This window comes from Rhynchophorus ferrugineus, unplaced genomic scaffold (genome assembly GCF_030347505.1).
Source record: "Rhynchophorus ferrugineus isolate W39M unplaced genomic scaffold, kcgeb_rfMv2 rfM4, whole genome shotgun sequence".
Classification (NCBI taxonomy): Eukaryota; Metazoa; Arthropoda; class Insecta; order Coleoptera; family Curculionidae; genus Rhynchophorus; species Rhynchophorus ferrugineus.
The window spans coordinates 25,037,489-25,050,303 of NW_027472583.1; the positions used below are offsets into that span (position 1 = coordinate 25,037,489).

Consider the following 12,815-nt stretch of genomic DNA (forward strand, 5'->3'; position numbering starts at 1 on the left):
TGTGTGTTTATCGTAACATGGAAGAAACTAAAAAGAAAAGAGCTCGAATTGAAATATTAGAAAATGTAGTACTTAAATGAAAGGAAATCAGAATTATTTATACATATTAAGTTGCTGATGTATAAGCGAATTCTAAAATCTACAGGGAAGATGGAGAATCTACGAAATAATATTTAATCCGAAACTTCGAGATATCAACCGTCACTCCGGAAAAAAGAACAAGGATATAATCTTTCATATCAATAGTAAAGTATTGCAACTCTCGAATAACACTCGAGCAGGACTCAAACAGATCAAACCATTTGATACTGTATAGTGAAGTATATTTAGCAGAATAGTAACAGTTAATTAAACACATGAACATTACTAATGCGAATACTAGTAAGGTTCTTGCAGTTTTATATATTCCTAGTTTATTATTATATATTCCTTATTGGTTTTTGGCAAGGAGATTCAAAATTGGATGGATTAATCTTACAGCCATTTTTTAATCGTAGATCTGCCAAGAGAGAAAAAAATAATTGCATATTTCGGATAGTAAAATCTTCTGTCGATTGTCGTCAACCGTATATTTGTCGGTGTGTGCGTTTTCAACGCGTTCGACGTGAAAGTGTAATTTGTTTTTTATTTACCGTTATAAATATAGCGTTGTCGTAATAATCCGTCAATATTCATCATAATCTTTTCGCACTATAATAAAAACATCTCTCATCTTCTACTCGGTCAAATGATTAGTTACATTTAACCAGTTTTGTCACCGTAATGTCTTTCGAAATATATTAATAATAACTAGAAGACAAAATAAAAATGTTGATCTAATGGTAATTTATTCCAATTCTCCAATAATACTCCAACAATTCTATACATTTTTGTAGTCTACTAAGTGTCTCCAAATCTTAAGATCGAAATACCTCGGCACACATCTCGATGGTAGGTTAAATTGGAAACATCATATTAGACAACAACAGAGCAAATTCGGCTCAAAAGTGAAGCAATTGTAGTGGTTAGTCAGAAGATACTCTTAACTTGATCTAAAATTAAAAATATAATCAATCATATGGTAATCATATAGTCCCATCTCATAATTTATTTCACATAAAGTTCTCTAAACAAAAAGTTCGAAGCCAAACTTCAGAAATAAATGTCAGCCTTCATTTTTTCCTAAAACTTTAAACAATTGATATACACAGCCTGTCACGATTGAAACGAAAAAAAAGCACGAGACAAACAAAAACGAAGCAACTCCGAACCCCATGACATGGCACACAGGTGTCGTTTACATCTGCCGTCTGATGATGGCGTTCCCTTGCATTGTAGTGGCGCCACGACACGTAATCTACAGGATGTGGCTGTCTGTGTGCACCTAATTTTTGATGATTATCGCGGTCAAACAATGCGGTTGACTCGATTCAGATCGATTTTCACGTATAAAAACGATGTTCCGGTTTTTTTTATCCGTTCGAATTTAATGTAAGCCGTAATTTGAAATTCAAATCGGCTTTGATTATATTGCCATTTCGGTAGCGATGACTGTTGTCGTATACAGAAACTGTAATCGGCCAATAAAGAACAACAATAATGTTTACGGTTTTATTTTACACCATTTCGAACTTTAATGATGGGCGAACATGTTTTAATTTCTTAGAATGCTTAAAATAACATGTTTTTTAAGCATACCGTTTATTAAGAACAATATCAAATACATTTTTATTACATTATCTTCTTTTTTACTTTTTAATTAATATTTTATATTTCTTGTGGTACTTATTATCTTTAAATTCTTTTTGTTATACTCTAAAATACAATTCTTTGTTGTATATTATTCTCAGTATAAACTTTATTCATATTAGATAGGTAATTGCATGGTTTTTGTTTGAAAAGAAATTTATTGAGAAAAATTGGTATAATGGCAATTTATTGTTATTGACATGAAAATCAGCACTTTAAAATCGTTAAAACCAAAACTATATAACGGAACTGCATCACCATAGATTTCTAAATGTTTGATGGGATTCGGCAGAAAGTTTCTTCAAATAAAACAGAAGTAATGAATGTTGAAAAAATATTTTTCGTAAATATTTTTTAATCCTTTAGTGTCCTCTAATGAATCGATCAGATCAGGTTAGGACCGACTAATATTCAGAATAAACCTATATCTGGTGAATTTTAACTAACTATATTTTTATGGATTTTGCCCAGTTGTGAATAGGCTTGTAATAAGTAAAATGTAATCTACCCATAAAATGTAACTTTAGCAAATTCTCAGTGAAATCAATATTTGTTGTTCCCGATAGAAAAAACAGTCCTCCAGTCCCAATAAGAATTATGTATGCTTCCACTGCAGATATTTTTTTACATGTTTAGCACTATAAAAAGCTGTTTACATTTCGTGTAAATAAATAAAAATGCTGATATTCAAGCTCGTTATCTATAAAAAAAAACATTGGTTTATTTAAGGTATATATATATATATATATATATATATATATATATATATATACATATATATATATATATATATATATATATATATATATATATATATATATATGTATATATATGTATATATATATTAAATTTATTTTTTAATTATTAATTTAAAATCGACAAAATGTAAATCGTATTGACTCATATATGAAAGGCGTGACAACAGACATTAGAGTCGTCATCGGACCTGATGATGTACCTCAAAACCGATGCGATTCCGATCAAACGAGCAAAATAATTGATTTTTTACCTGCAGATCGATACATTGAATGGCCGTAATAATCAATCATGATAGGCGGTACTGATCATCAACAGAAAAATGTAACGTTTCATCATGACTGTGTCAGACCACACAAGGATTCGATGACTCGTCAGAAAGTGTTACCGCGCGGTGTCCACCATATCCACCCGATTTAGTTTAATGGGAGTGTTATATTTGTCACGGCGAATGTTATTCGCAGGTAATACCTCGTTCGGATTGCATCAATCAAAATTACCGCATTGTTATTTATCGTTATTACAATTGGAATTACATTAAAATGGGATTTAATTAGGTATTAGGCATTAAAACTCATTGATATTTTTTTATCTGTAATACTTTAATGATTTTACTTTTTAACCGTCTGTGTGTATTCAATTTTTAACATTAATGTTTGTTATGTGTATTGGTTCTTTCTTAGATTAGAAACTTAATAGTTGAGAGTAGTAGGATAATGTTATATGCAAATATTTCCCAAGTACTAATCGTTTTACGAGATATAAAGTGGTTGGTGTAAAATGTTCATATACATGATCCCAGAGAATTCTTGGCCATATTTGACTCTGAAAGATGTGGTGGACTCATTCGAAGAAATCATCCTAACCTCAATTACCAACCTTGATAGCATATTGAGTATAATATACTTTCATCGTGTTTCAACGAAATTTAAATAAAAACGCAGAAGCCAGTTAAGAGCTCACACTTGTTCATAAACCAGATAGTCTTTTGTTTCGAATCATTAAAATTAAGAATTTTTTAAAATTAAAGAAATTAAGGATTAAGGTGTATTTGTTGATGCAAATCCGCAATGCTTTATGCCGCTGACTTATTATGCCTATCGTCATTCTTATCTTTTTTATAAATTTAAAAGTGTTTTAGAAATCACTCTTAAAATCGAAACTGTTCTTTTGGAATCGCATCCATAAATTAAGAGATAGCCAACATGTATAGAAATGGATTTTAGTCTTTAACAAAAACTCCGGCAAAGAATTACCCACACACTTGGTATATCCATATGTAGTTTTTGGGTCGGTTAATACTCACAAATAATATAGTTTAGATAAATAATAAATATTTTTAACTGAAAATGAAAGGTTATCACACCTGCCAAATGGAGGCTTTGCCAAATATAACAAACACAAGCCAGCGGCCTGATTTAAAAAACACCGATTCATATTGGTAACATCCATTCCATTTATGTGGAATGTAAACCGTGTCCATTTACATAATTTAGTATATACACATCGAGCAATCTAAACGATTTTCTACTAATTTTATAACAGTCCAATGATTAGATCAGGAAATTATTTAGAAACCGTTTACGATCGTCTAACGAATCAATTTGGCCTATCAATATGTTGTTGGTTTTTTTAATAATATTTGTAATGATCATACGGTGAAGAAAAAACTCGTCCTGTAAATTCTAAAATAATGACCGTCCGGCTCGGGTAATGGTTCTCTTACAGGAAATGGTTCGGTTTCTTCATCTTCCGAAAGACATTACATTAATAGCGGTCATCTTTGATATCTCTGATGTGGCGTGGCGCCTTGATCTGTTTATTTTTTATATTGGAAACATTATGAATAACTGTATATTTGACAATTGAAGGAGCAGCTAAAATTCAGATATTGAATTGATGTTGAAATGCCTAAAATATTTTAAGTGTTACGGACATTAATATCAACATTTTTTACTGAACTTTATTTGTATCTAATCTTTTTTTACTTATTGATTTCTATTGCATTGGGCATTCATTTGAATTCATCACACGTCAATTGAAAAGTCCCGGCCTGACACATAGATGGCGCTACTAGAATTAAATACATATATTTTTAGTTAACCCTAACCCTCAAAACATGCGTGTATAAATATGACAGCTGTCGGATCATTAGTTTGTGAATTAAAGAATTTTGAGTAAAGCAACTTCTGTTATTGTGAAAAATGGATAACAAGGAATTTCGCATGTTGATAAAATATTGCTTTTTTAAGGGAAAAAATACAGTTGAAGCAAAAACTTGGCTTGATGCCGAATTTTCGGACATTACCCCAGGAAAATCAACCATCAAGGATTGGTATGCTAAGTAAGACGTGGTGAAATGAGCACTGAAAACGGTGAACGGAGTAGACGCCCAAAAGAGGTTGTTATCGACGAAAATATTTTAAAAATCCACAACATTTAAAATCATGTTTTAGAACCGTAAATTAAAATTAAATGAAATAGCAAACACTCTAAAGATATCAACTGAACGTGCATATCATATCATTCACGAATATTTGGGTATGAGAAAGCTCTGTGCAAAGTGGGTGCCGGACGAGCTCACTGTTGGCCAAAAACAACGACCAGTTGATGATTCGGAGCATTGTTTGAAGATGAACAAGGGTAATAAATCCGAGTTTTTGCGTCGATATGTGACAATGGACGAAACATGGTTCCATCATTTCACTCCGAAGTCCAATCGACAGTCATGCGGCTGAATTGCACACGATGAACCCGCTCCAAAGCGTGGGAAAACGCAACAGTCGGCTGGCAAGATTATGACGTTCGTATTTTGGGATGTGCATGGAATAATTTTCATTGACTACCTTGAAAAAGAAGGGCCATCAACAGCGACTATTACATAGCGTTATTGGACCGTTTGAAGGACGAAATCGCCGAAAAAAGCCCGCATTTAAAGATGAAGAAAGTTCATCAAAACAGTGAACCGTATCACAAGTCAATGAAAACGATGACAAAAATCCATAAATTGGGCTTCGAATTGCTTCCTCCTCCACCTTATTCTCCAGATATGACACCTAGCAACTATTTCCTGTTCTCAAATCTCAAAAGAATGCTCATTGTGAAGAAATTTTCATCGAATGCGAGGCGATCGCCGAAACTGAGGCCTATTTTGAAGCAAAGGACAAATCGTACTACAAAAATGGTATCGAAAAGTTGGAAGGTCGCTATAATCAGTGTATCACCCTTGAAGGGAATTATGTTGAATAAAAAAAACTAATTTTGCCAAAAAAATGTGTTTTCTTACGGCAGGCCGGGGACATTTCAATTGACCTGTTATATTGGAGCATTGCTAATTCTCAGATTTTCTTTGGAATCTCGCTGGCTGTTGGCGTTTTACTCGCTTGGGGCTACCTGGGGATGGATCAACTATTTTGGCTTACTTGAAGATTTCGCGTACGGGACATGAAACTTTATCAAAACTTGGGTCTAAATACTTGCACAGTAGAACCTTGGTTAACGCCTTCTCAGATCACTTAAACCTGCAGTCGAAGTGTGTCGATGGACGCAGCGTCCTTTAGCCAAGAGACTGGTGCCTTGTCGATTATAAGTCTGGAGCAACATTTTCGAAGGTCTTCTAGTTAGAGTCTTGGTTGGTGCGGTGGTAAAAGCGACTAGACGGTCCTGCTGCTGTTGCGATAGTCGCGGGTCAGAATCCCGTTGGGACATCACACCAGTAACAAGACTGGGTAAGACGGGATGATTTCTAAGTCAGTCACTCGCCAGTCGGTTGGCTTAATGTCGAGGACTGTGGTTTGAAGCTCATATTAAAAGTAGGTCCAGCCCACAGTTGGTAACAAGGAAACTCTAAAATATTACAAAAAAAACTAAAAAAACCCTACTAGAACTTGACAGATACAATCATAGATTTTCATCTTCAATATCAAAGATCCAAAATGCCATATTTATCGAAGTACCTGTTCGATACCTATCAAGGTGGACACGTCTTTCAAATGTATTAAAACACAGTTATGCATGATGTTTGAATGAAATAGTTAACAATAATCGAATTCTTTTTCTACGTTCCGTGTCCATGTAGAATTATACCATGAACCTTTCAGATCTAACAGTTTTATGATAATACTTGCTGGGGAACGTATTATTTATTGTTATTATAGTGGTGTACGTATGGTTCGGATTTTTTCTACTGTCATTAGTTTCAATAACGCCCACTGAATATTTGGATTGGTTGTAGGTTTAGACAAGCGTAGAAAACGACAAGCGATGTCCTACGGTTAGAGAATGCGCATAATTTTAAAACATACAAGTACACGCGTTCAACTGAATAGTATAAATTATCTGAAAACCATCTGAGAGTTGTTAAACAAACAATTCATGAACAATTATATCGTACTATAAGTTCCTGCCCTTTTTATTCACCTACAAAGCTCACACTTTTGAATCGATAAGAAACATACGTCAGTTTTTCACGTTTTGCTTAATAGTGAAATCAATATTATTTTAAGTAATTATCATTAAACATAACAATTAAAATACAATTGTATCGATATGTAAGCGATGATGAATCTCCTGTAATTCTTCTTCACTTTGTTTCATAAATTGGCAAGTAGAATGAATTTCAACTAGAACAAATTCTAGTTGTCTGCCCTTCGAAAAATTTGCAAATTCAGTTTAATTCGATACTAATACATAATAAATAGATAAATATTATTAGCTTGTTTAGTATTTTACCGAGTCATTAAAAGTCAAATATATAATATCCTTCTTCCTATTCAACTATCTTCATGTTTAATAACATGTAATATGTGAATCACAAATTATTAAGGTATAAAGCATACACGGAAATTTGAAATTATAATTTTAGGTTCAATATAATCGTCAATATAAATCTGACCAACCATAGTTTGGTAATTAAATTAACTAATTGAGAATCGACTTTTAGAGTAAAAAAATACATTTCGAAATATATACGAGTGTCATTTAACTATTACAATAAAACGAAAATGTTATTAGGCACTCCAACACATTCACCTTATTTTATTAAATTGTTGTCGACAGTCTTCAAATTTGAATTAAAGATGTTCTAATTTATGTGTTTTGAATGCATTAAGAATAGAATGTCGTTTAAACCAATATCAGCTAGACAAAATTGACTATTATATATACCGCAGCCGTCAAATTTATAATAATCCATTATCAGACCGAGAATCGTATTAAATATGGACGTGATTTGTTATATAAAATGAATAAAAAATGTTAATTTTATGACATAGACGGTTTACCGAACGTGCAGTATTTTATAAGATTTCGCCAAGTTGTCGAAATCCCCATATATTAGGATTTAGGAAAGACACTATACCAGTTTCTTTCAACCCGAAAAAAAATCTAGTAGCCTCCGATTTTTGTTTTGTTTTGTAATGTCAACAACACCTTAAATAAGACTAACAAAAATATCAGAAAATTCTAATTAAAATCTCGTTATCTCGTTGATAACAGAATCAATAAAAGATAATGCGTTAAATAGTGAATAATAAGTATTTCTGTGAAATTATGTATCAAACGAAATATAAAACGCAAAATAGTTGCAAATCTAATTAGGTCAGTAATATTTATAATGTGATTTTGGTGAAGGGGAAGGGTGTAAACGCCCCCCCTGATGCTCCATCTGGTAGAGTAGATTCTATGTATTTCGATTGGTGTAGGAATCATTTCAAACGAAAAAATATATAGATGGGAACGTGATAATACCACCAAATGTTAGAATTTCACGTTGTCGTCCTTTGATGTTAATGTGATATCCAACGGCTACCGGAGCAAAAGAAAATCGCGCAACCGACCGAAAAGTAATGTACAGTCAAATGCCCGATTCCAAAATAAACTGTTTCGTATTGAAAATAAACGCGATGACAGCACCATTTAAAGATAGCAACATTATCACCCGCTCGGTGTTATCAACATGGAGAGAAGAAAAAATGGTGATCATCGTTGTTTTCTAGCGAAAATATTGATTAATTATTATTGCTTCATGAGTATGGTGAAGGTTTCGTTACTTAACACAAGGAAAACTACTATTATTATGAGTATAGAAGAGGCTTATGTTAACCAAAGCCTATAGTAATGTAAATTTCAAAACAACTACTCAAACAAACTTCTATTAACTTTATATTGCCATGATAGCCTTTCATTTTTCTGATTGATAATTTTACTTTAATTATTTTATCCTATTCTGAACTGATCATTTTTGATGAGTTATCCACAATTTTAAGTAACTATTTAAACATTTCAATAAATGTTATCTAAGGTGCATTAACAATGTTTATTTCTCACAACCTTCTAGAATATATGCAGGAATAGTATATTACTTTTGTTTACACATTCAGATACCAGATTTATATGCCATTATATATTGTTGAACTTATTATTTAAATATATAAAATATATCGCACATGGGCTGAAAAGTCCCGGGTCTAACACCTGGAGGACATTAGTTTTATTGCATTCACCGCTTTTTCAGTTAGAACTAATCTTCAAAAGAAAGCTGTTAAGACTTTATGATATTCTACTCATACGTTTGTGAGTTATTGTGCTAAAAGTGACACTACTTGTTATTTTCAAAACAATGGATCAAAAACAATTTCGTGTTTTAATTTTACACTGCTGCAGTGCCTGTCCAAATAACGTGGTAACACCAGAAAAGATCCAAAAAATCCACAAAATCGTTTTGAAAGATAGAAAAATGAAGTTGCGTGGGTTAACTAACCTCGTAATGATGAAGCTCTGTTCCAAGTGGATGTTGCGTTTAGTCACTGTTGACTATAAACAAGAACGTGTTGATGATTCTGAGCAGTGGATGCCACGTAACAAACCTGAATTTTTGCGTCTATACGTGACACTTCACTCCAGAATCAAAACGATCGTTATTTTGAGGCAAAAGATAAAAAATATCATAAGAAATTACTGCCGGAACTTTTCAGCTCATGTGTTATATTTAATGTATTATTTTGCTTTCATTTTAACTTTAAACAAATTCAACATATCTTGAGTGATTCGTCAGTATCTTATTCATCCTTAATGATGGTAAGGACTGGTTGTCTCTACTAATACTTACTTAATGACAGGTAGCAGAATTTCAGATAAGTTCGAACCATTCCGGAAATTTCTATGTTTAAAATAATCTTACGACGAATCTGGCGACATCTTTGCGGATCTTTACATTTAATACAGTGGTATTCAAACGCTGTAGAAGCTTCCTAAGCTGTTTTGGAAAGCCCTTTGGGATGTATGGAATTATAAATGAATTCATTGTGTTGTGTGTTTTCCAGCTTGTACTAGAGGATCTCCTCGATGGTTCCTGAATGAAACTGTCAGTAGAGGATCCAGGATCCTGCTTCCCCATCTTGCTCTTCTTATGGGCCTTCAATGCAAACAAACACTCACAATATTTAGCATATTTATTGGGTAAATACATCTTCGACTTCTAAACTGTGAATGCTTTATCCGATGTTATCTGGCTAAGTGGCGAGTATACAACCCTCACTCAGGGAGAAAATTATATTTTCTAAGAAAGATACAAGCATTCATAAATGTTGTATGTTCACCGATTTCTCCATTAATTAGTGCCCTTCCGAGGTGGTCCCGTTGGAACTAAGTTAAGATCAAATTGGAGGAAGGGGTGGAAATCGATGGAAAACCTCAAATTTCAAAGGCAGGTACAATGTTTTCACATATTTTTTATCTAAAATAATCAGATATATGTGTATAATGTCGTTGCTGAGCTGATGTGACGAAACGTCGGAAGTAGTTCAGTGTAAAAGCCATTCAGTTTGCTTTTTAGGCACTAACCATATCATATGAGAAGTCGTAGAAACTTAGTAGGCAACTGTTTCTATGGTATAATAGTTCGAACGTTAAGCTCATACGCGGAGTTTGCAGGTTCGATTCCCAACACTTTGCAGATACAGTGCCGAGCCCTCAAACACATATAATAATATAATATTGTGTCATACACACAAAATTAAAAAGGAACAAAGCAAATCTAATTTAATATAACTGTTTGGGCAAGGTACCGACTTCAAACTGATTCTTATTCAATTATTACAATGATTATTACGTACATATTTTATTTTTAAAACTTTTTTTGTGTTAAAAGTCTAAGTTTGATTATTTTTTACATTCTAGTGAGTTCCTTATTTATTTTTTGAAGTCGGTTAAATTTTTTTGTAAAAATATTTTTACGGAATGTGGTCAAACCTAGCCAAATCAAGCCAATAATCTAACTCAAAACAAAAATACAGAACTCTAATAGATCCTACTAAATTGATGGCACTGAACAAATATAAAAAAGGGAAAAGTTCACTAAAGTCTTTTCCCTTTTTTATATTTGTTCAGAAATTGAATTGTTCTTTATTATTATAATTCTATACTTCTTTATTTATTGAGCAGTTAAACGTGACGTCAGTGCTGTAGCGTGCCAAACTTTATCAAAGAAGCAAATTTTTTTCTTACAGGTGCCTATAATGGAGATTTAAATTAACCAATCAAATTACTTGAATGGCCCATTATAACCCATCTGTATGTTTGGCAAAGCAAAACTATTCTCCAGAGACCCCTATTGAGTTTGCTCTCTATCGCTCTATGTACTTAATCAGCATTTATTATACACCACCTCTGTAAGCATATAAAATTTAAGTAAGCATACATTCTAAATATCCCATCATATTGAGATAACCGGAAACTTTCCACTTGATCTCTTATCGATTTGCGCGATAATTTGAGGATATCACCCATAATCCCCGTAAGTTAAACCGGATCTCTACCGTAGGCCCGTCGTAATCCGAACTATTTCGAAATTATCCTCGTATATTGCCAGTTTCGCGATAAACTGTAATAACATTCACGGCGTTCCGTGTAGATCGTAATCAGAAACACGAAAACCGTAAAAAAAATTCGAGCGTGAACAGAAGAAAAAAAAACGAAAATAAAAAGAACGAAAGCCCGAGCGAGACGGAAGAGGAGAGACGGTGTTAAAAAAACAGAGAGCACCGAAGCAGAACGGGTCGAATGACAATGACAATGGTCCAAAAACAACTTAAGCGCCACCATGTACCGTTTCAACGGGCTCTCCCATCTCTTCTTCCTTCGATTTCAGGACGGTGATTCACAAGCGTCGGAAACGGAGAGGAAGCGATCGGTCGACGACCGAACAGAAAGGAGACAAAAGATCGAGTCAGGTGCCGTGCGAAAGAGGGTCATCGACGAGACGTTGGTGAACGTCTGCGTGTATTGGAGAGAAAGAAAAGAGGCACACGACGTGGTGAGGTCGTTGGCATCGCTTGTTCGATATCATCGACCAAATAGAAAATTGGATATACGAATATTTCATACACTAGTGTTTTTATACTCATTGGAAAACATTTTTGACGAAATGACACCTATATAAAAACATCAAATTATTTTAAAAAATTACAAACTTACAGTAAAATTGTACCTGGAATAAAAGCTCGTATTTTGACTTCACCTGTTTGCGATAGATAACCGTTTTTATTTAAGTTTGATAATTACAAGGAAAGAATCACCATTGGCTTTATAAACAAAAACATACAACATCTGTTTCACAGAATTGTCCACGTTTTATATATACGTACATAGCACAAATCATTATATTAAAGATTTGACATAAAACAAACTAGACAGCAACGTCATCCCTAAAAATGAAAGTAATTCTATTTAAAATACTCAACATTATTAACTCTGTTTAAGATTCTTAATACCAAAATAATTTCTAAGTAAAATACTGTAACGAATTTGCCACATAAAGATTGTTGTTTCAAGAAAAATCATCACAAATCCCTTATTAATTATTTAGAAATAATGACATAATAAATATATAAATAGTAGTGTCATACCGTAAAGAACTAAATTTTTTAACGTAACCTATTTAAGGTAGGCAACCTGTTCATCTCTATTTTCAAGACCTCTAATTCCAAACAATTTTATAATTAACAAGTAGTGTTTATTTCTTATGGAAATAATCTATTAAATTTTCTTATATTTTTAAATTACTCAATAACGAGACAAATACACCATTTTAGTATAACGTAATATTTTCTTGCTATAATGTTGATAATCTTTTTATGTAATTCTGTATTATTTCTGTTTGAATTAATGTGTTTATTTTTCTTTTAGACCGAGCACCAAGTGAAATACCAATTTTAACAAGAAACTGTTATGAATCTCTAACAACAAGCGGAGGTAAGAATCAGTGTTTTGTTATGGAAAAAGTGTGTTGTTTTGTTAGAATTTTATGTTTAATACTTGGTTCTAAAATAGAA

The 12,815-nt window shown here is 32.8% G+C and overlaps 1 protein-coding gene across 1 annotated transcript in view; it reads left to right on the plus strand.

The window, feature by feature from the left end:
- Window positions 1–12,815, plus strand: part of Dad (Daughters against dpp) — an 83,971-nt gene that overhangs the window by 53,395 nt on the left and 17,761 nt on the right. Inside the window, exon 4 of the mRNA XM_076403135.1 lies at window positions 12,670–12,735. Within this exon, the coding sequence (XP_076259250.1) occupies window positions 12,670–12,735 (66 nt within the window). The remainder of the gene's footprint in view (window positions 1–12,669; window positions 12,736–12,815) is intronic.